Raw genomic sequence first — 23,838 nt, 5'->3', positions numbered from 1 at the left:
ATGTAAGTTTTCTCTCCCCAGATTTGATTTGACATTTTTTTATGTTTATTTATTTTTGAGAGAGCTAGAGCCCATGCATATGGGAGCAGGGGAGGAGCAGAGAGAGAGGGAGATAGGATCTGAAGTGGGCTCTGTGCTGATACAGAGAGCCCCATATGGGGCTTGAACTCAGGAACCATGAGATCATATGAGCCAAAATCAAGAGTCAGGCACTCAACTGAGCCACCCAGGTGCCCCATCTTGCTCAGTCTTAAAGTGAATATATTCATAAGCTAATAACTTCTAAACTTATATATTTTCCTTTCAAACAGTGAGTAGGTTAATCAGTTAAATAGTAATTGCTTTTGACAATAGCTGTTGAACAAGTAGATGCAAATGTATTTTCTCATAAAAATAACATACTATGGGAGGGGCGCCTGAGTGGCTCAGTCAGTTGAGTGTCTGACTTCAGCTTAGGTCATGATCTCACAGTTCATGAATTTGAACCCTGCTTCGGCCTCGCTGCTATCAGTGCAAAGCCTGTTTCTGATCTTCTGTCCCTCTCTCTCTGCCCCTCCCCTGCTGGTGCACCCTCTCTCAAAAACAAAACATTAAAAAAGAATAACATACTATGGGAAAGAGGGTATATGAGAAATCTGTACCTTCTCAGTTTTACTGTGAACCTAAAACTGGCCTTAAAAATAAAATATTTTTTTTAAATGATTAAATAAAATTCAGTACTTACATTCTAGAACCACATTTGGAGAACCTTGAAAACCTGCCTTTTCATTAGACTGAGTATATTGAGGCAAAATTAGATCCTCAGTTGGATCTATAAGTTTCTTGGATCCTTCATCCTGCTCTGTCAGCCCAGATGGACATACAAGACCCTGAAGAGTCTCCATATGTTTAATTTGTACTTTTGTTTCAATAGGCACCCAGCAGGAACTGGAGAAAATATCAAGCTGTGCATTTCTGGCTTAAAATATTTAGTTTGCTATCCCATCATATGCCAATTATTAAATAATTTCTTTTTTTAAAAATTTTTTTAAATGGGGGCGCCTGGGTGGCTTAGTCGGTTAAGCGTCCGACTTTCACTTAGGTCATGATCTCGCGGTTCGTGGGTTCGAGCCCCGCGTCGGGCTCTGTGCTGACTGCCAGCTCAGAGCCTGGAGCCTGTTTCAGTCTGTGACTCCTCTCTCTCTGACCCTCCCCTGCTCACGCTGTCTCTCTCTCTCTCTCTCCTAGAAATAAATAAAAAAAAAAAATTAAAAAAAATAAATAAATAAATTTTTTTAAATGTTTTGTTTATTTCTGAGAGAGAGACAGTATGAGCAGAGGAGGTTCAGAGAGAGAGGGAGGTACAGAATCTGAAACAGGCTCGCTCCAGGCTCTGAGCTAGCTGTCAGCACAGAGCCCGACACGGGGCTCGAACCCACAAACTGGGAGATCATGACCTGAGCCAAAGTCAGACGCTTAACTGACTGAGCCACCCAGGTACCCCTGTTAAGTAATTTCTAGAAATTTATTTTTAGGGGGAATGTCTACAGTGAATCTTGTTGGAAATGCAATTTTTAGTATTGTAGACATGAGAGGTGAATACTGTTCATTCTGTAAATTTACAATCTATGCTGAGTTTAACCTTTTCCTCATTGAACCATTTGGATAACTATCAACTCTGTATCTCTAATACCTGTCCTTTTTTCTCAAGGTCTTTTTTTTTTTTTTAATAGTGTATTGTTAAGTTGGTGTCCATATAACACCCAGTGCTCATCCCCACAAGTGCCCTTCCCCATGCCCATCACCCCCCTTCCCCTGTCCCCACCCTCATCAGTCCTCAGTTTGTTCTCAGCATTCAAGAGTCTCTCATGGTTTGCCTCCCTCCATCTCCCCCACTATTTTTCAAGGTCTTTTTGGTGGGGGGAGGGGGGGCGGACTGTTGTAATACCTTCTGTCCTGGTTGTCTTGCTTTCGCTCTTGGCTTTATTATAATCCATCTTGCACACTGTAGCCAGAGCAGTCTTTCTAGAGTTGCACTATCCAGTATGTAGTCATTAACCATATATGACTTGTTTAAATTAATTAAAGTTTAAAATCAGTCCTCAGTCACATTAGGCACATTTCAGATACTCAGTAGACACTTGTGGCTGTTGGCTACCAGATTGAGCAGAACAGATACAGAACATTTCAGGAGATTCTATTAGCATTATTCTAGAGCATAAATCAAATCTCACTATTACAGCCAAAACTCCTTACCCTGACCTAGCAAGGCCCTATTAAATCTTTCTTATCTCTGCTTTCTCATTTCTCTTTTTTTTCTTTTAATTTTTAATGTTTTATTTATTTTAGAAAGAGAGAGAGCGCATGAGCAGGGAGGAGCAGAGAGAAATGGAAACACAGAATCCAAAGCAGGCTCCCGGGTCCGATCTGTCAGCACAGACCCTGACTTGGGGCTCAAACCCATGGACCATGAAATCATGACTTGAGCCGAAGTCAGACATTCAATCAACTGAGCCACCCAGACGCCTCTCTCTCTCTTTTTTTGCTCGTTTATTTTGAGAGGATGGAAGAGAGAAGGGAGGGAGGGGCAGAGAGAAAGGGAGAGAGAGAATCCCAAGCAGCCTCCACACTGTCAGCACAGAGTCCCACTCAGGGCTTGATCTCCCAAACTGAGATCGTGACCTGAGGTGAGATTGAGTTGGATTCTTAACCAACTGAGCCACCCAGGCACCCCTGTTTTATCATCTCTTTTTACATAATCCTTTATTCATAATACCTCAGACATGTTGGTCTTCTGTCTGTTCTTTGATTATGCCAGATTTTTTTTCCCTTTCGCAGGGCTTTTGCACTTGTTATTCCTTCTGTGTGAAACATGCTTCCTCGCAGACCTTCACATGATTGTTTCTTCTACATTTAGGTTATCAACTCAAATGTTAACCTTCTCAAGAGAATCCTTCCCTGTCTAGCCTGAGAACCTCCTTTAAGAAGTTTCTGATCATGGGGCACCTGGCTGGCTCAGTCAGTAGAGCATGACTCTTGATCTTAGGGTTGTGAGTTGGAGCCCCACATTGGATATAGAGATTTCTTGTTTTGTTTTTAATGTTTATTTATCTTGAGAGAGAGTGTGTGTGTGAGCAGGGGAGTGGCAGAGATATGAGGAGAGAGAATTCCAAGCAGGCTTCTTGCTGTCAGCGCAGAGCCCAACACAGGGCTCAAACTCATGAACTGCGAGATCATGACCTGAGCTGAAATCAGATCCCCAACCAACTGAGCCACCCAGGCACCTAGATTCAGAGATTCCTTAAAATATATATTTTTTTTAATATATATATATATTTTTTAATTTGAGAGAGAGTGAGAGTGAGTGGAAGAGAGGTGTCGGGGTGGAGATTGAGAGAGAATCTCAAGCAGACTCCACGCTGAGTGTAGGCTCAATTACATGACCCTGGAATCATGATCTGAGATGAAATCAAGAGTTGGATACTTAACTGATTGAGCCACCCAGGTGCCCCAAAAATAAATCTTTAAAAAAAAAAAAAAAAAAGCAGCAGCAGCTCCTGAAAATATTTCCTTATTTTTATAAGATTGATAGCATTTATATATTTTTAAGTTTATTTGTTTATTTTGAGGGAGAAACGCATAGAGAGGGAGGGAGAGAATCCCAAGCAGAGAGCCTGATGCAAGACTTGAGCTCTCAGAACCATGAGATCATGACTTGCGCTGAAATCAAGAATTGAATGCTTACCTGACTGAGCCACCCAGGCACCCTGCATTTATTTTTAAATAAAAGCCTTACTTTTTGGTATGTTTGCCTACCTATCCTATACTCCTTCCCCCTAGAGTAAAGCTTCTTAGAGTCTCATTTTCCACTATATCCCTTTCACTTAGAAAAATGACTGGCACATATTAGGTGTTCAGTCAATAATTGACTGTAAGAGTCTCTCAAAACTTTATCATCTGAACTACTGTATTTCTTTTTCCAGTAATTCTTTACTAGATTTCAGTTCTATTTTCCTGTGTGTGGTTTCCATTGTGACAGAGATCATTGCACACGACTTGGCCATTAGATCAGCAATTTGGCAGTCAAGTGACGTTGTCTCTTTGTTCTATATCAGTACACTAACTTTCACTCTAAAAATTTTCTGTATACCAGGGTGGCTGGGTGACTCAGTCAGTTAAGTGTCTGACTTCGGCTTGGATCATGATCTTACAGTCCGTGGGTTTGAGCCCTGCGTTGGGAGCTCTGCTGTCAGCACAGAGCCTGGAGCTCTTCAGATTCTCTGTCTTTCCTCTTTGTCCCTTCCCCACTCATGCTCTCGCTCTCTCTCAAAAATAAAACATTGAAAATTTTTTTTTATTTGAAATGTATGCAAAAACATGCATTTTTATACTTTTACACTTCTGCTTAAAAATATAAATCCATTCAATTCACCATTCTAGAAAAGCCTGAAAATTACTACACTTTAAGTTGAAATTTGGTGTTATAAAAAATTTAGAATTTTTAGTTAACCTTAGTTTATTATTTTGCTTGAGGGTTTTAGTCTTTTCTAAAAGCAGATAACTGTATGGAGAATGTCAGAAGGATGCACACTGGCATTGTATGTTTGCTACCTTATTGAGTTATTTTCGTTAATTTGAAATTATTCCATCTGTTTTCCCTGGCTGTACAAAGAAATGATAGAGATTAGAAAATTCTTAGACAGCTCTCATCCTGGGTCATTGATCTTTCTTTCACTTTTGGTGTAGATTGAAAAAATAAATTTTAAATATCTGGTTTTTATATTTCTGAAGAATTCTTGCCAGATTTTCCATACTTAGTTTCTTTTAAATGATTTTTACACCCTGCTCCCTCTCAGGGCTGAGCAATTTCAGAAGATTGTAGTGGCATGATACATGCACATAAAGTTCTAGCCAGCATTATAATATATACATAAATATATGTCAGGTCCTCACTGTTCTGTCTTGCATAGTCTATACAGGTGTATATAGTCTGTTGGTATCACAGTCTGACCGGACGCATTTTGCTACTCTTACATATCATTAGATGCTGTACGTGGTTTTACAGTTGCTTTGTGTAAAGAACTCTCTATTTTTCCACCATAGAAGATAAAGGTTATGAAAGAAATAGGTGACAATACCACTGTTTTCAGTCAACTTACCATACTGGAAAGATAATAAAAATGAACATTTATGAAGCAACATGAGATAAAGTAAGTTACTGATCAAATGTTGCACAAGTGGACTAGAAAAAAAAGAAAGTAATGGTAGGTAATAGTATTTCACGTTGGTCTTATTTTTTCATTGTTTTCCGATTTTTTTATAATGAGACTGCATTACTTTTGGATTTGGAACAAAAAAAGTTAAAGGTTAGGTGTAGCACATACTGAGTACACAAAGTATACAAAATAAAGAAGAAAAAGAATCAGAGTTGGGTGAGATTAACCATGGGTAGTATTCTGGGAAGAGACAATACTTTATGTGCTTTAGTCAGTCCTGGTTTGGGCCAGACAGTTATTTTCCAGTGCTGCTGTACTTCCTGCATCTAGTTTCCTTAACTCATTTGAGTAGAATTAAGTAGTGGTCTGTGAGAGGACCATGCTAGAAATATCAAAAATAGAGGAATGTTATTTCTGCTTTTGCAGGTTGCTTCACGTGCGAAATGGAAACTGCAAGTATCACTTGGGTGAAGAAACGTTTAAGTTAGCTCAGACATATATGGATAAACTCTCAAAACATGGCCAGCAAGCAAACAAAGCTGCACTGTATGGAGAACTGTGTGCACTACTGTTTGCAAAAAGTCACTATGATGAGGTGAGTATTTTGAAGTGCATTTCATTGTGATCAGCAAATGGCTATAAACAGGATAAAATCAAAACAAACAGAAAAACAAAAAAAGAAAGAACAAACTAGTAGTTATGGGGTGGGGGTATGGGCAAAATAGGTGAGGGATATTAAGAGATACAGAACATCCAGTTACAAAATAAATAAGTCATGGGACTGTAGTCAGTGATATTGTAATGTATGGTGACAGATGGAACTATACTTACTATGGTGAACATAGCATAATTTATAAAATTGTCAAATTACTGCATTGTATCCTGAATCCACTATAATGTTGCATGTCAACTGTACTTCAAAGTAAAAAAAAAGATGGGGGTGCCTGGCTGCCTCAGTTGGTAGAGCTTGTGACTCTTGATCTCAGGGTTTGTGAGGTTGAGCCCCACATTGGGTGTAGAGATTACTTAAAAAAATAAAATTTATTTAAAACATAAAAATAAATAATAAAAAAAAATTTTAAAGGATAAATCATAAGTCTTGTATTTGTTTTAATAGATCATATTTTTACATATCGGATTTACTTAAAGCAGTACACATTTGCAATGGAGTATTTAAAATGAGACAAAAAGTACTCTGTGAGATGTAATTTAAACATACACATGTATGATTTATGGCCTATTTTTGTTTTTAATTTGACCAAATGTATTGCTATCTAAATTATTTTGATGGGCATGCTCTGTCAAATGAACCTGTAATAGATATGCAGCTCTGAATTCTCATAACTTGAAGACACTCATTTTAATGGAAGCTAGATTTTATTTATTATGCTTTATTGCATTGTTTTTCTCCTTCCTCTGCCTTATAAGAAAGGTAACTTCTCTCCTGTCTTTATACTATTAAATTAATGCTTCAGTGCTAATGAATATGTAGTTGAGAAGCGATCTGTCTTTTTAACTCCTTTACTTAGTTGCTTTATTTATGGAAGGATTTCATAACTATGTTATGCTGCCACATAACTGTCATTTAGCTTTCATGTTTTGTAATTCTCCCTATCTTGATTTTTGCCTCATTAAATATTCCATATTTTTCATGAAGGAAAATTACAATTAGAGATAAAGCTAGAAAACTCTAGAATGATTATACAGTTGTATGCAACCCTGATGCTAGGGTCATCCTGCTATTCATATCCATGTAAGAAGACATCAAACCCACCTGTAAAAATCTAAAACCTTTATCAACATGCCTGCAAATTTCTTAGGGGGGGGTTATGGATGTTTTTCTGGTTACATTTGATGATGAATCCTGGGTCTGCTGAATTGGTTCTGTTGATGGATTGTTTTGCTGCCCCTTCTATGCAATGATTGTTCCGTAGCTTCTCAACCCAAATATAGAATTTGGCCTCTTTCTTACATTTCACACACCAAGAACAAAAAACCCCATTCACAGAAGCCCTTTGTGTAGATAGCTGACTTTACTGGAAATGAGAGAGAGATCTCTAACAACAGTTTGAGTATTAGAAATGTCTACTTTAAGGGGCACCTGGATGGCTCATTCAGTTAGTCATCCAACTCGTGATCTCAGCTCAGCTCTTTTTTTTTTCCCCAAGTTTATTTATTTTGAGAGATTGTGCACACATGCTCCCACAAGTGGAGGAGGGGGAGAGAAGGAGAAAGAGAATCCCAAGAAGGCTCCAGCAGAGAGCCCAAAGCGAGGCTCCATCTCACCAACCCTGAGATCATGACCTCAGCCAAAATCAAGTCTGATATTTAACCAGCTGAGCCACCCAGGCACCCCTCAGCTCAGGTCTTGATCTCAGGGACACGAATGCAAGCCTGGGATTGTGTTACAAGCTGGGCGTGAAGCCTACTTAACAAAAAAGAGGGGCACCTGGGTAGTTCAGTTGGTTAAGCGTCTGACATCAGCTCAAGTCATGATTTCATGGTTCATGAGTTCAAGCCACTTGTCGGGCTCCATGCTGATAACTCAGAGCCTAGAGCCTGAGTTCAGGTTCTGTCTGCCTCTCTTTCTGCCTTTCTCTCTCTGCCTTTCTCACTTTCCCACTCTCCTCCTCTCAAAAAATGAATAAACATTTTTTAAAAATAAAAAAAATGGTGGGGGCGCCTGAATGCCTAAGTCNCCCACGAACCGTGAGATCATGACCTGAGCCGAAGTCGGACGCTTATCCGACTGAGCCACTCAGGTGCCCCAAGAGGTACCTACTCTTAAAGTTCTTCAGGTGCCCCACCAACTTTTTATATCTCTGCATCGGAACTCATCTTAGCCACCTCTGATTCCTCTTTTCATTCCTGTTGTTCATACTGCCCCCGGGAACTCTGCAGTCTTCTTTCTGTTACATAGAGTGATTCATATCTTGCCATTCTTTGCTTCATAGCCAGTTCCACCGATATCTTAACATGTCCAGACCCACCAGTGTATTCAGTGGAACAAAAATGCCTTTTATTTACCAGTTTCCACTTTTCTTTACTAGGCAGTTACTATTTAATTGACAGTTATTTTCTGTCTCTGTTTAGATTAGGTTATACTGTTTTTTATTCATGGTCTTTGCAGTGCTCATCACATTCATGAGGAGTGTTTAAGGCTATAGATGTTTCTTGAAGAATTTTGATAGTTTTTTTTTTTTTAAAGTAAGCTCTCTGCCCAGTGTGGGGCTTGAACTCACCACCCCAAAATCAAGAGTCACATGCTCTATCAACTGAGCCAGTCAGGTACCCCAGATAGCTTATTCTTTTAAGTATAGACCAGTTTGTCATTGATAACTACAGAAAAGTATGCAAATATTGAGGGTATAGTTTAATGAATTGTCATCATATTTTGATATTAGCATGGCCTCAACTATGTTGAGGTAATATAAGCCCCAAAATAGCAGTGACATGGAAAAATAAGTTTTTCTTGCTCATGCTACATCCTGTCTTGGGATGCCTACGGCTCTGCTTAATATTCTGTTTACATTTTGATCAAAACCGTGTGGTGAGCATCCTCTATCTAGAACATTACCAGCCTTAGAGCAGAGGCAAGAACATCATGAGGAAGTATTACTTGGTCTTAGAGCTTTTCCCCAGAAATCATACTTACAATTTTTTAATTAGTTTTTCAGTTGGCCAGAGGAAATCATATGACCATGGATATCTTTTTTTTTTTCCTCGATGAAATTAGGTTTATTAAACAGGAAAGAGCTGAAGGAAGGAATGACAAGCAATCAACAGGGCCAGCCACACTGCTAAATAGGGCTTGTTTGATGTCATCATGTCTGTAGACTAAGATCAGAAATATATTGCATGGGTAGAAATATCCTGTACCCATAATAGATATCATTAATCAATAATGGTGTGACTGTTTAATGAGTCACATATTCAACATCACATGTTAATTTGGAGTTGGAGCAAGAATAATAACTCCACCCCACCACCTTTTGGTCTTAAATTGCCAACATGATGCCCGACCATGCTCATCTTTAATGTAGAAAGGAAGTATATCCTTTCCCAAATAGGAGCAGTAAATATTTTAATTTGTTAATTAATAAGTTTTTATAAGTTTATTATTAATAAGTTTAATAATTAATGTAATAAGATTTTTTTAATTTAAGAGACAGAGCAGATGGGCGGCAGAGAGAGAGATTCCCAAGCAGGCTCCAGGCTGTTAGTGCAGAGCACAAGCTCATGAACCGTGAGATGACCTGAGCTGAAGCCAAGAGTCAGACGCTTAAGTGACCAAGCCACCCAGGTGCCCCAGGAGCAGTAAATATTTTAAAGCAGTATTGCAGTCCACTACAGTTTGAAGGATTTTAACTTATTACTCTGGAACAACATCTGCTTGTTTAGTGTCTTAACAAAACAAGTTATTTTGACCTAAATCACATACATTTCACTTTTATATAAAAATTGCTTCTGAATCTTTTAGGTGGAATGGAAGAGAAGAAAGCTTACAAAGGAAATCTGTTCTTCCACTAAGCACTGGGAAAGGAAGGACATACTGTGTTTTTTTTCCCCAATAGATACCTAGGGGTTAGCACATTGCCTGGCACTAAACTTCTCTGCACCTCATTTTCCCATAATGTTTTGCATCTCGTAGGGCTGTTGTGTCAGTTAAATGTGTTAATGTGCGTAAAGTGCTTAGAACAGTAGCTCTTACGAAGTAAACACTCCATTAAACAGGTAATTAAAATATAAAATAATAAGCATTTCCTTAGGAGAAGAAAGTACAAGGAAACCTAATCTGCAGCTTGAAAGACAAGTTAAATGGGTTTAACTTAACTAACTTGGTTAACTTAACTTGGATAAGAGTTCAGGAAAGGGACACCTGGGTGGCTCAGTCAGTTAAGGTCTGACTTCAACTCAGGTCATGATCTCATGGTCCTTGAGTTTGAGCCCTGCATCAGGCTCTGTGCCGACAGCTCAGAGCCAGGAGCCTGCTTCAGATTCTGTGTCTCCCTCTCTCTCTCTCTCTGCCCCTCCCTTGCTCATGCGCTGTCTCTCTCTCTCAAAAATTAAATTAAAAAAAAATTTTTTAACATAAAAAAAGTCCAGGAAAGAGGAATGTATACAGATAGAGGGAACAGTATCTGCAAAGGCTTATGGACAAGAAAGAACATGCCCCTGGTTTTTTCTGTGTCACTTTTTCAAAGAAAAACATAACAAACTTACACTTTGAAGAAAACTTAGTCTCTGAAAATTTAAAGTGTAAATCGTTTGTGTTCTTATTCAGGTACTTGAAAGCTTGGGAGAGGGATATATAACCATTTCATTAAATACTGTCAATTTGATTAATCAGTTAATTTGTAATTCTGTAAATATTTTTTAGGCTTACAAATGGTGCATTGAGGCAATGAAAGAAATCACAGTGGGCTTACCAGTCAAAGTTGTGGTGGATGTCTTAAGACAAGCTTCTAAGGTGAGTATAATGTTAAAATTATTAATGAATTACAGGATTTAGCAAGCTTTAAATTTGTTTTGATTAACTTGTTACTGAACAAGTTAGATATTAACGTACTTCATGGACCAGCAAGGTCTATTTTCTAAGTTTCTGTGCTCACTTTTAGAAATCTGGTTTCTAAAACTATCCTTTGTATAGAATTGAGCTAATTTCCCTATATCCAGGAAACCCATGAACAAATTCATTTTGATAATACAACTCACTAAAGTACAGATTAAAACATTATTTTGGTGCTATTCTAACTTGAGTCTGATTTTCTTTTTCTTTTACATTTATTTATTTTTGAGAGAGAGAGAGAACATGGGGGGGGGGCAGAGGGGAGGGGCAAAGAGTCTTAAACTGGCTTTGTGCTGCCAGTGCTGAGCTGGACATGGGGCTCAAACTCAGAAACCATGAGATATGACTTAAGCTGAAGTCAGATGCATAACTGACAGCCACCCAGGGCCCCAAGTTTGCTTTTTTGTTTTGTTTTGTTTTTCTTAGCCTTTCCAGCAACCTGAATTCCTTATGCCACAATTGTAGGGACTTTGGTCATTTTTCTTCTCAAGGCTAGCCTAGGAGTAAACCTTTGAGTGGTAGTATTGCAGCCTCACAGTGTCACAGCTTTCCATACTTGACCTGCTTGGTAGTACTTACTTGATTTTTTCCTTCAGTTTCTTCTTAATCTAAAAATAAATGCATTAACTCTTTTTTTTTTTAATGTTTTATTTATTTCTAGGAGAGAGAGAGAGAGAGAGAGTGTGAGCAGGGGAGGGTCAGAGAGAGAGGGAGTCACAGACTGAAACAGGCTCCAGGCTCTGAGCTGGTAGTCAGCACAGAGCCCAACATGGGGCTCGAACCCACGAACCGCGAGATCATGACCTAAGCGAAAGTCGGACGCTTAACCGACTAAGCCACCCAGGCACCCAATGCATTAACTCTTTGAAGGCATTTATTAATATTTTAAAATTGCTGTTTTGATGCACTTAAGTTTTAAAGCATTGATATACTTTTCAAATATATTCTTTCTACCCAAAGGTTTTTCAGTTTTTTTTGGTTGGTTTTAATTATGGAAATTTCAGTTAGAAGAAAGATTCTGAAATTATAATGTAGAAAAGTCTAAGACTTCTGTGAAACTTCTTAAATAAGTCATTTTAGACAAGTAAGTGGCATAACTTTATTCAGATTATCAGATCTAGAAGAGGGATATTACTATATTTTTAATTAATTTAAAACATTGGATATACATTTAATATTAAGACAGGTTTGGTTTTTTTAAATTTTATTTTACATTTATTTATTTTTGAGAGATGGAGACAGAGCATGAGCGGCGAGGGGCAGAGAAAAGGAGACACAGAATCTGAAGCAGGCTCCAGGCTCTGAGCAAGTGTTCAGCACAGAGCCCAACATGGGGCTCGAACCCACAAACTGTGAGATCATGACCTGAGCCAAAGAAGTCGGACACTCAACCGACTGGACCATTCAGGCGCCCCAAGACAGTTTAGTATGTGCAAGATTTAGGAGTGCTTAGTTGGCTCATTTGATTAAGTATCCAACTCTTGGTTTCAGTTTAGGTTCATGAGTTCGAGCCTGCAATGGGCTCTGCACTGGCATCGCGGAACCTGCTTGGGATTCTCTCTCTCTCTCTCTCTCTCTCTCTCTCTCTCTCTCTCTTTCACAAAATAAATAAGTATACTTCATATATGTGCAAGATTTATATTTCTATATCCAGATAATATTTAGAGTTTGAAAACTATTGGCTATTTTCATGAATCAGAGTATTTTAAGAATAAGTAAACTTGAAATTCTATGCATTTTAAAATTAACAGATGAAAACTACAAGATATTTAAGACACTCTAGAACTGAGATATAAATAAGCAACTTAGAAAATACTATATTGAACCTTCCCTCCATTTACTTATTATGTAATCTGGAAGAATGGGAGTATACCAGCTTTGTAAGGTAACTTTGTTATAACAGGTTTGTACTGGGCATTTCTCAGAATATGTACAGATCTGTTTATAATAGAATTTTCAAGTACTTGGAAGGGAAGAAATTACAAATAGAACACTTTTGTTTATGTTTGAAGATGCTTTTTTTCTTTTGACTGTTACAGTCTGACTGTATGAAATGTACTTATTTTAGCACACTAATTAGCTGTTTGAGAGTTATTTAATCTTTCACTTTATCCTTAGGCTTGTGTTGTAAAACGTGAATTTAAGAAGGCAGAACAGCTAATTAAACATGCAGTGTATTTGGCACGGTAGGTGATTGTTAATAAAAATACCATTTCAAACTGTCTCTTTCTGCTTTATATCCTAATAGTTTTATATCTTTTTATAGGGATCATTTTGGATCCAAACATCCAAAATACTCTGATACACTGCTAGATTATGGGTTCTACTTACTCAATGTAGATAATATCTGTCAGTCTGTTGCAATTTATCAGGTATGTTAATAGTTACACTTTTTTCTTTAAACCGGAATTGACTTGCTGACCTGTATTTGTTTGTGGTGTATAACCCGCTTTCTAGAAACAACTCTTTCTGAGCCCCTCCTCAAATATGGCACATTATTTTACTAAACAATGTCTAGAAGGATTAAAAGTAAATGTTTTGGGAGTTAAAGAAAACTATCCAGAAAAAGAATTCTTGGCTTGTGGGTTCATATTTAAGAGTACTTTTCCATTTTTCCCGTGTGATTGACTTGTCTTCGTTGTTGATTTCGTATGAGTCATTATAGTTGTCTTTATATTGTGACAGCAATGAGAGTTGATAACAATTCTTTTAGGTCTTATATTAGTCATTCTCAGGTAAATGTGTTATGTATGCCATCACTCTGGGCAAGGCATTCTTGACTTTATAGTTCACTTTTGAAGAAGGATGTAAAGAAAAACACTGATGTGATTCCTGGACATATGAATGGTTTTTATTATGAAGCCATTGCCTTTTAAGCTAGATTCAGTCTTCAGAAAATCAGGCCTTATAAGTGATTTTTATGTTCTCTTATGATTTAAATACAGCAGGACTTGTGCTTTAAAACTGATGGGATTGTATATAGAATATATACTTAAATTCCTAGAGTCCTTAATATTACTGAGTAGTGTTTTCTAAGGATTAAATTCCTAGAGTGCTTAATATCACTGAGTAGTGTTTTCTAAGGATTTATAGTGTTATTTTCATCACTGTTTCAGGCAGCCCTTGACATTCGGCAGTCAGTGTTTGGTGGCAAAAATATCCATGTAGCAACAGCTCATGAAGACTTGGCTTATTCTTCTTATGTTCACCAGTATAGCTCTGGGAAATTTGACAATGCACTGTAAGTTCCATCTTCCTTTTCACTGAGAGATTAAATGCTGTTGCTGCTGTTTTGTTTTTTCTCATCCTTTATGGATTAAATTTGTCTTCCTGGAGTCTTAACAAGATGCCTAAAATGTTCTTGAAGTCATCCAAAATTGTACCAATTTATAAGACATTCACTTAGATTTTATTGTGGTTTAATATTGAGACTTGTATATCTTCATGCAGAATATGGCTTGTCTTTTGAATGCTTTTAATAATTTTTCTCTGAGTAAACAGTAGCTTCTGTCTAAATGACAGACTTAGAAACATTTTGCTCAAAACATGCAGAAATACTGAATAAAATATAATGATCATCTTTTTAAATGTTTAACTGAAGAGGAAATCCCCAAGGGCCAGTCATGGACTAAAATCCAATAGGGTAGACATGAACTGTTGTATAACTGCCCTGGGGTGATTAGAAAGTTTAGAAGTTTCTGTACCCGTGGTTTGACAACAGTCCTGGATTCAAGAGGCATTTAGCCCACAGGAAGCTGTGAGTTAGAACTGAAACTCTCGTATGAGGCCAGGATCAAGGTTGCACCCTCAGAGGAAAAAAATTTCCTGTTTGCAAGAAAGAGGACAAGGAATTACAAATTACAAATTCTGCCATGCATTCAGGAACCCCGAAACTGAGGAAAACATTTAAAAAGCACTTTAGGACTGCTCATTCTCCTGAAATACCTTTTGGGAGAAAATGCAAAACTCTTAGAAATGATTAATGCTCAACCAAAATCATACAGATTTTCCATAGATCCAGCTCTCCTAAGATGAACTTACCATAAAAATATTTCAAAATAGGGGTGCCTGGGTGGTTCAGTCACTTAAGTGTCGGACTCTTGATTTCGGCTCAGGTCATGATCTCACGGTTTGTGAGTTTGAGCCCTGCATCAGGCTCCGTGCTTGACATCATGGAGCTTGCTTGGGATTCTCTGTCACTCTCTCAAAATAAATAAACTTAAAAATATATATTTCAAACTAGGGAAACATTTCTTCTATTAGTGGGAATTAGCAACTATAATGAACAAGACTAGAACCCAGACAATATCAGCTAACAAAACTTTTTGGTTGATACTGTAAGTATTCGTAAATGATTAAATATATAAAATGAGTTAGCAAACTATGGCCTATGCAGAAAATAAAGTTTTATTGGAATATAGCAATACTCATTCACTCTTGTATTGTCTGTGGGTTTCATGTTACATCAGGAGAATTTGAGTAGTTGGGACAGAGCATATGGCCTCACACAACCTAAAATACTTATTATCTGGCCCTTTACAGAATAAATTTGCTGACCCTGATGTAAAAGAAGGAATCAGTAATATTTTGGAGGGCACATGAAAGGTGAAAAAAGGGCAGATTTTAAAATAAAACAACTGATGGATGCTACAACCTGGATGAACCTTGAAAACATTCTGCTAATTGAAAAGTCAGTCACAAAGGACCACATATTGTATGATTCCATTTCTATGAAATGTCCAGAATAGGCAAATCTGGAGATAGAAAGTAAATTGGTGGTTGCCTAGGGCTGACAGGGTTTGAAGAAAGTCAAGAGAGACTTTTTTGTTTTTGTTTTTTTAATGTTTATTTATTTTGAGAGAATGCACATGTGCCACACATGAGTGGGGGAGGGACACAGAGGGAGGGGGAGAGAGAATCCCAATCAGCCTCCATGCTGTCAGTGCATAGTCCTACGCAGGGTTCGATCTCATGAATCATAAGATCATGACCTGAGCTGAAGTCAAGAGTCAGATGCTTAACCAACTGAGCCATCCATGTGCCTCCCTAGGCACCCCATGCCAGAGTTTCTTATTAGGGTCATGAAAATATTCTGAAGTTGCTTGTGGTGATGGGTGCACAACTGTGAATATACTAAGAATCACTGGATTTGTACATTTTAATGGGTGAATTGTGTGGTATGAATCATATTTCAGTAAGAGCAGTTCGAAAAAATAAAATGTAAATAGCTAGAATTAGAAAATAGTCACTGACATTAAAACTCAGTAGACAAGTTAAACAGCACCTTGGACACAACAAAAAGAGACCATTAGTGAATTGGAAGACAGATATGAGAAAATTAGTAATTACCTGGCAAATGGAGATAGAAGACTTGGAGTTATTTGAGAGGAATTGGCAGATAACATAGGCAGATAGCTTACCTTCTATTTGGTAAAGGGGCCATAAACAAATAACCAAACACATCAGATGAGAATACATGCTATGTGAAGAAAGATAAAATAAACTAAGAGTAAAGAGCTATGGTAATTTTTTTAGGGACTTTTGTATAGGCTTGTCTGGAAAGGCTTTTCATTGAAGAGTGAGCCATGGATGGATATTCAGGGACAGAATATTCCGGAGAGGCAGTAAAGCAAGTGCAAGAGTCCTAGGTGAGAGTATGCTTTTGCATGTTCAGAAAACTGTGATACCTATGTGTTTGGAGGGCAAGGAGAGAGCTGTTTCTGAGAATGGTAGATGAGGTCGGAGAAGCAGCCCCAGTGAAAGATCATGTTGAGACTTGTAGGCTATAATTACAGTTTCACAGTTTATTCTGTGGGAGATAGAAATCAATTGGATAAAAGTTCAGTCCATAACAGACTGGAAATTTAAACAAAACGCAGTATCCTTTACCACAGATAGTTTTAGAAATTCCATCAGTATTATAAATTGTGATTTTAAAAAAATGTTTTAATTATTTATAACTAAAAAATGCCAGAATATATCTGTCTGTATTGCAGATTTCATGCAGAAAGAGCTATTGGTATCATTACCCACATTCTACCTGAAGATCATCTTCTTTTGGCTTCTTCAAAGAGGGTGAAAGGTACCCTTTGCAATTAGTCTCCAATATATGTGTGTATATATATTTTTTAGATTTCTTTTGCTGTGAATTGTAATAGATGTCTAGTCTCATATTTTTTAATGACATATGGTATAAATAAGGCCATTTGTCTATTTCCGTGGGTAGTAGCATAGGATTGGATTATATCTGCATATTACTAAGGTAGCCTGGTTTAATGTATTTGCCTACAGCTGTACCTAAGAATTTCCAGTGGTTCATAATAAAAAGGTTAACTTCTCTCATATAGTATTGTTAATAAGCCAGAATATCTTTTGTCTCTTTTTTCTTTCTTCCTCCCTCCCTTCCCCCTCTTTTTCCTCTCTGTCATGCCTTTATGTCATTCATTTCTTTTGAGAGAAGGATGAAAGAATAGCACATGATTATTGCATAGTAACATGGATAGTAGACTGAAGATGAGTTTTTTACATACCTTCCATTTTATAGGGCAGGATTTTGAAACTCAGCTTTAATCAGGTTACCTTTAATGTTGCAGGACTCTTATTAAATATCACTTTTTTTTTTTAACTTTTTTAATGTTGGTTTATTTTTGAGGTTGTAGGGGGAAGAGAGAGAAGGAGACAGAATCCAAAGCAGGCTCTAGACTCTGAGCTGTCAGCACAAACCCCAGCACGGGGCTTGAATTCACTAGCCATGAGATCATGACCCAAGCAGAAGTTGAATGCTTAACCTATTGAGCCACCCAGGCACCCTTTCTTCTCATTTTCACTTTTCTTCTAATCACTAACAAATCCTGTTCATTTAAAGCATTTATTTTGCCAGCATGATTAGGTCACTCATGTAATGCCATGTATATTAGAGAAGTTTTACCTTAATTCTGGAACTGGTTCTTTTTTCTCTCTAGATTTGCATTTTTAAGTAATACCAGTAAACATATTTGATGTAAAAATTAAAAGTTAGAAAAAAGAAAAAATAATAAATTAAGTCACTTGAAATCCCACCAATCCAGATTCAGCATTTTGGTGAATATTTTTTACACTATTTTTCTCCAAATAATGAATGAACTTTTTAAGTTATATTTTGCTTTTTCACTTTATACATTGTGAACATGTTTTCATTGCAGTACATGCGGATGTATATCCTTTTCTATTGTTTTTAACCTCACCTCTATTATTTGGCCTTTATATTGTTTTTAACCTATATTGTTCTTTAAAAATGCTACAGTGGTGGTGCTGGGTGGCTCAGTCAACTAAGCATCCGACTTTAGCTTGGTCATGATCTCACAGTTCATGAGTTCAAGCCCCACTTTGGGTTCTGTGCTGACAACTCAGAGCCTGGAGCCTGCTTCAGATTCTGTGTCTCTGTCCCCTGCTCATGCACTTTGTGTCTGTCTGTCTGTCTCTCAAAAATAAACATTAAAAAAAGAAATTAATGATACAATGAACTAAACTTCTTTTACTTTTGTGCATGTGGACAAATTTCCTAGAAATAAAATTACCTTGTAAAAGAATATATATTTTTAAGACTTTAAATGGAATTTAAAAGTCTTATACGTGACTTTGAAATGGCACTGTCTTGGGGCGCCTGGGTGGCTCAGTCAGTTATGCGTCCGGCTTCGGCTCAGGTCATGATCTCGTGGTTTGTGGGTTCGAACCCCACGTCGGGCTCTGTGCTGACAGCTCAGAGCCTGGAGCCTGTTTCAGATTCTGTGTCTCCCTCTCTCTCTGACCTTCCCCTGCTCACGCTGTCTCTCTCTTTCTCTCTCAGAAATAAATAAAACATTAAAAAAAATTAAAAAAAAAAAAAAGAAATGGCACTGTCTTCTTGCCTGATTTAGTTGGTCAAGTGAGTAGAAGGAAACCAGTTCTTTCATTTGTATTTGGTTAAAGGTTATATCGAAGTTTGGTTTCAGAATGTTTAACAGTACTTAGGTTCTCCTTGATACAGTTTCATAACTATAATTTTGACTTTTCCTTCTTGGATTGCTTTACATAAGAAATTTACATCAGCAAAATATAACACTCTAGTAAAGCAGAAATTAATTCTGCAAAATAGTTGATATGTACCATTGTTTTTCTTAAATTTGAAGTTCATTATACTCTGCAAAATAGAATGACCCCCCAAAGTATATTTTTCATTAAAGTGGAATATTTTCATCTTTCCTCATTCTAAACCATAACCACAGACATTTATCAAATTTAATTTTAAATCATATGCTCTGATTAGCTTTGATAGATGGATTTATGCTAATTTTATTGCTTTCTTAATCAGCTCTTATTTTAGAGGAGATTGCAATTGACTGTCACAATAAAGAAACTGAACAGAGGCTGCTTCAAGAAGCTCATGATTTGCACCTGTCTTCACTCCAACTAGCCAAAAAAGCTTTTGGGGAATTTAATGTACAGACTGCAAAACACTATGGAAACCTTGGAAGACTTTACCAGTCAATGAGAAAATTTAAGGTAGAAGCCTGTGTTACTGTATTTTTCACTTACTAAATAATTTTAGGTAATAAAGTCCAATCTTAAATAACAAATCTTAAATAATACGTCTTCAGTTATCTTAACTATTAAAGTGTACATTTATTGGGGCGCCTGGGTGGCTCAGTCAGTTAGGCATCCAACTTTGGCTCAGGTCATGTTCTCAAGGCTCATGAGTTCGAGCCCTGTGTCAGGCTCTGTGCTGACAGTTTGGAGCCTAGAGCCTGCTTCGTATTCTGTCTCCCTCTCTGGCTCACCCTCTGCCGCTCACACTCTGTCTCTCTCTGTCTCTCAAAAATAAATAAACATTAAAAGCTTTTTTTAAATAACCAAGTGTATGTTTATTTTACTCCTACCTTGTTCCATGAGAGAATTGAGAAAATAGCTAGTATAAAACAACAGAGTCAAAATGCAAATAAAATTCAAAATCTAGACTATGGAAAAATAAGAAATATATCAAAAACCACAAAGGCTATAATGGTTATTATAGTTAGACTTAATTAGCAGGGCATCAGGCTGGTATACAAGAACTAACAGATACTACAGGTATTATTTATAATGATAAAAATTTACTGAATTAGTTCTCTTTTAATTTTGGATTATAAATTCTTAATCATGTGTACTATAGTTTGGGGTTTCTTAACAAGGTTCAGTTAAATTTGGGAACATGCTAACAATTTTCATTTTAAAAAATTTTAATGGTAATTTCTTCTAACAAATTTTTATTACCAGGACAAATTTTCTCATCGTTTTTGACATAGGACACTATTACTATCATCAACTATGCATAACTTCCCAAACCACTAATTTTTCACATAGGCAACTTTTGGATTAACATAGTATGTTCTCTGATCTGATTATCTTATGCCATCCATGTCTTTGGCATTTAGAATAATCTTGATCATTGGGTAAGAATTGTTAACATAAGAAAGAATATAATCTTATGACTAATACAGCTTCATTATTTTCAGGAAGCTGAAGAAATGCACATCAAAGCAATTCAGATTAAAGAGCAACTTCTTGGTCAAGAAGATTATGAAGTAGCCCTTTCAGTGGGACATCTGGCTTCTTTATACAATTATGACATGAATCAGTATGAAAATGCTGAGAAACTTTATTTGCGATCTATAGCAATTGGTATGTTACTTTAAAATTTTATTAGTCAACTGATTAGAAATCATGTCAGCATGTCTTAGATGTTCTGTAGGGAAGTGTAATTACTAAGATTTCAATGAGTTTAGAGCCGCTAAGGATATCCAGAAGCCACTCAAAAATCATCTGAAACATTTTGCTAAAGGTGATTTTACTGATGTTGAAACCAGTAGTAAGAAGTATGACAGTTAAGCAGAGTGTCAAGGATAGGCAAAAGCAGTTATTCTAAACTATTTGTGTAATTACTGCTCCCTCCACCTCCCTTATCCTGACTTTAACATCATAGATCAGGTTTACCTGTTTTTGATACAATAGAATCATACAATATATATTTTTATATGTCTGGCTTCTTTTGGTGAACATGAATTGAGAAATACTTCTGCATTCCATATCACTGTTGCTAATTGATTTCCAGTGCTATATAATATTTTATTGGATTAGTATATCATTTATCCATTCTGCCATTAATGGAGATTCAGAACATTGGATTGTTTCCATTTCAGGCCTATTACAAAACAAGATACTCTGGTCATCATCTAAAGTGCCTGCTAAAATTGTTCCGTGTTTTTGAGGTGCTTTGCTGGTTCAGTCAGTAGAGCATGTAACTCTTGATCTCAGGGTCATGAGTTTGAGCCCCACATTGGGGGTAGAGTTTACTTTAAAAGATTCTTTCCTATTTTTATATTAAATTGTCTGTCATTCCTTATTCGTTTATAGAAGATTTTTATATACTATGGATGCAGCAAGCCCTTTGTTGTTAGATGTGTTGCAGGTAGATAACTCTCAATCTGTTGCTTATTTCTAAATGGTGCCTTTCAAAGAATAGAAGTTCTTAATTCTAATGTAACTGAATATATTTACTTTGTGGGTACCCAGTCTCATTAGTTTCTCATTTATCCTGAGGAATAAAACCAAGCCACCTTATTTAAAGAATTGAACTTGTGTTGTGTTTTAAGAACCCTTTGTTGCTTCATTATTTAAATTTGTGTGTGTGTGTGTGTGTGTGTTACTTTCAGGGAAGAAACTGTTTGGTGAAGGCTACAGTGGACTAGAATATGACTACCGAGGTCTCATTAAACTTTACAACTCCATTGGAAATTATGAGAAAGTCTTTGAATATCACAACGTTCTGTCTAACTGGAACCGATTGCGAGATCGTCAGTATTCGGTGACCGATGCTCTTGAAGACGTCAACACCAGCCCCCAGTCCACTGAAGAAGTGGTACAGTCCTTCTTGATTTCTCAGAATGTGGAAGGACCAAGCTGCTGAGGGAGTACCTCAGTTAACTAATTTACCTTTTCCCAGATTCTGGGGAATTCATACTGTGAAATCAAAACCATGTTGTTTTTGGGGCTGGAATTTGCATTGAAACACTGGTCCAGTCCATTGACCCTATTTGGGTGACCCCTATCTTGCAGAGTGTCCGTAGGAATAAGCATATATTCAGTTATATTCAGCATGTACCGCATGTATAAGTAGTCTGGCCCATTTTTTCAACCTAGTAGAACAAACAACAGGAAATTTTTTTTTTTCATTTAAAAAAATTCATTTTGCAGAAAGCCTGAAAAGAACCCCTAAATAAAACTATTTAAGAGTTTAAAAGAGTTGCATTCTTATTACGTAAGGATGATTTTAACAACTTTTTAACATATAATTCTTCCTTGTGGAGGTATTCAATACTGTATTGTAAAGAAATTTTATGGGGAAAATCTTTATATGCAGTATGGAAAAGTTAACACAGTGCTGATAGAAGAGGGACATCCTGACTTAGGTTTGGCCACCTTACCCAGAGAAGTGGATACAACCACTCCAGAGCTCTTACAAGGGAAGGACTGTCAGATTCATCTGAACTGGACCAGTGTTGATCTGTAAGTCATAGAAAAGCTGACGGACCAGCACTTTTACTAACCCTTGGGTTGTTTGGGGGTTTTTTGGTACAACAATGCAAGATGCTCTGTAGCATTTGCTGACAGGACCAGGAGGACCTACAAAGGACCAGCCTGATGTAGAAAGGGGTTATTTGGACCAGAGTCTTTAGGTTATTATTTTAGCCCCTGCATATGCTTTTATCAGTAGTCTGTTTCATTTAGATATATAATGAAAACTAATAATGCAAAACTTCTATTCATGTAATTTGACACCAAACTTGGGAAATTTGGCAATTTTAGTGGCATATCTTTAGTCAGTGTGCATAGATGGCAGTGCCATAAGCAAGTTTATAAATATCTGCCGCAACCAACCCCCTCATTTAAAATGTTACCCTAATAATCAGTGCAATTAACAAGTATATTGGCTAAGAGTCATGAAATAATAGCTCATGTCTGGGTGGGAGTTTTAGGTTACTGTATGGTTTGTGGGGATTCATGGAAAAATGGATGCCCAAAAGAAGCAATTCTTCTGAGATCCTTTTTTATGGTAATAATAATACAAGTTGGTCATTTTATTTGAAATTCAAGAGTCCAATGCAAAGATCTCTTAATTATATATTTCACTAACTTGTCTTCCTGTTTATTAGGTTTTGATTTTTAAAATTTTAACCCAGTCAGGTTATTTAATGTTGAGGTAATTAATATTCAAATTTGGGAAGTTGTGACATGTAGCAATTCAAGAAATAAAAGGTCCTTTGCTGTTACCTCAGTTCTTATTATAGTGGTCTATTGGGTGCCTCTATAGTTAAGAATCAGGGTTTTCCCCCCTATTTTCAGGGGTTCATGACTTGGCTGTTAGAGATGTTGCTCTTGGCTAATGCTTGGAGTAGTCCATGGGTGAATGAATGTGTGTTGAATTTTGGTTTTCTTTTAATATGCACGTTGGGGTTGGAGGGGGGAAGAAATCTAAACTGTCTGCCACATTGAATACGGAAAAATTAATTGGAGATTTCAGATAAATTTGATTTTAAACACTTTTTTGAACTTCCCAAGTCTAATCTTGTTTAAAACTATTATTTATAGTCTTGTTAGTTATGAGCCAGTGTTTTTAAGTCCCCAGGAGGGGATTGACTGGGGGAGGTACCTAAAGAGATGAAACAAGCCCGGACCCTAGGATTATAACTATGATTTCAAAACCAGGATTTATTCCTCAAATTGAATTATTTTCTTTTTAATTTTAAAAGGAGTACATTGGCACACCTGCATCCTCTCCCAGCTCATTGCAGTCTAATGCCAAGAGGCACCTCTTTGTTAATTACCAAATAGTCTGTGACCAAGGACTAACATTTTTTAAATTACTCAGCTCTATCCTCATGGGCCTGTATATTTAATACCTCCAAAGATATTTTCAGGATAGGCTTTGTATGCATTTGTTGGTTATTTAGAGTCCTGTGGTATGTTTGTGGTATAGGAATGTCATGGTAAATTGTTTTTCAATAAATATTTTGAAACTTA

The 23,838-nt window shown here is 36.9% G+C and overlaps 1 protein-coding gene across 1 annotated transcript in view; it reads left to right on the top strand.

Moving 5' to 3' along the window:
- APPBP2 (amyloid beta precursor protein binding protein 2) overlaps positions 1–23,838 on the top strand; it is a 50,556-nt gene extending 26,718 nt beyond the window's left edge. Inside the window, exons 5-13 of the mRNA XM_077745522.1 lie at positions 5,622–5,790; positions 10,576–10,665; positions 12,883–12,950; positions 13,031–13,136; positions 13,881–14,005; positions 16,761–16,846; positions 19,094–19,284; positions 20,274–20,439; positions 21,471–23,838. Of these exons, the coding sequence (XP_077601648.1) occupies positions 5,622–5,790; positions 10,576–10,665; positions 12,883–12,950; positions 13,031–13,136; positions 13,881–14,005; positions 16,761–16,846; positions 19,094–19,284; positions 20,274–20,439; positions 21,471–21,724 (1,255 nt within the window). The 3' untranslated portion in view covers positions 21,725–23,838. The remainder of the gene's footprint in view (positions 1–5,621; positions 5,791–10,575; positions 10,666–12,882; positions 12,951–13,030; positions 13,137–13,880; positions 14,006–16,760; positions 16,847–19,093; positions 19,285–20,273; positions 20,440–21,470) is intronic.

This window comes from Crocuta crocuta, unplaced genomic scaffold, assembly GCF_008692635.1.
Source record: "Crocuta crocuta isolate KB4526 unplaced genomic scaffold, BGI_CrCroc_1.0 scaffold333, whole genome shotgun sequence".
NCBI lineage: Eukaryota > Metazoa > Chordata > Mammalia > Carnivora > Hyaenidae > Crocuta > Crocuta crocuta.
Note: the sequence above shows the minus strand (reverse complement) of the source record. Positions and strands in the feature narration are given on the sequence as shown.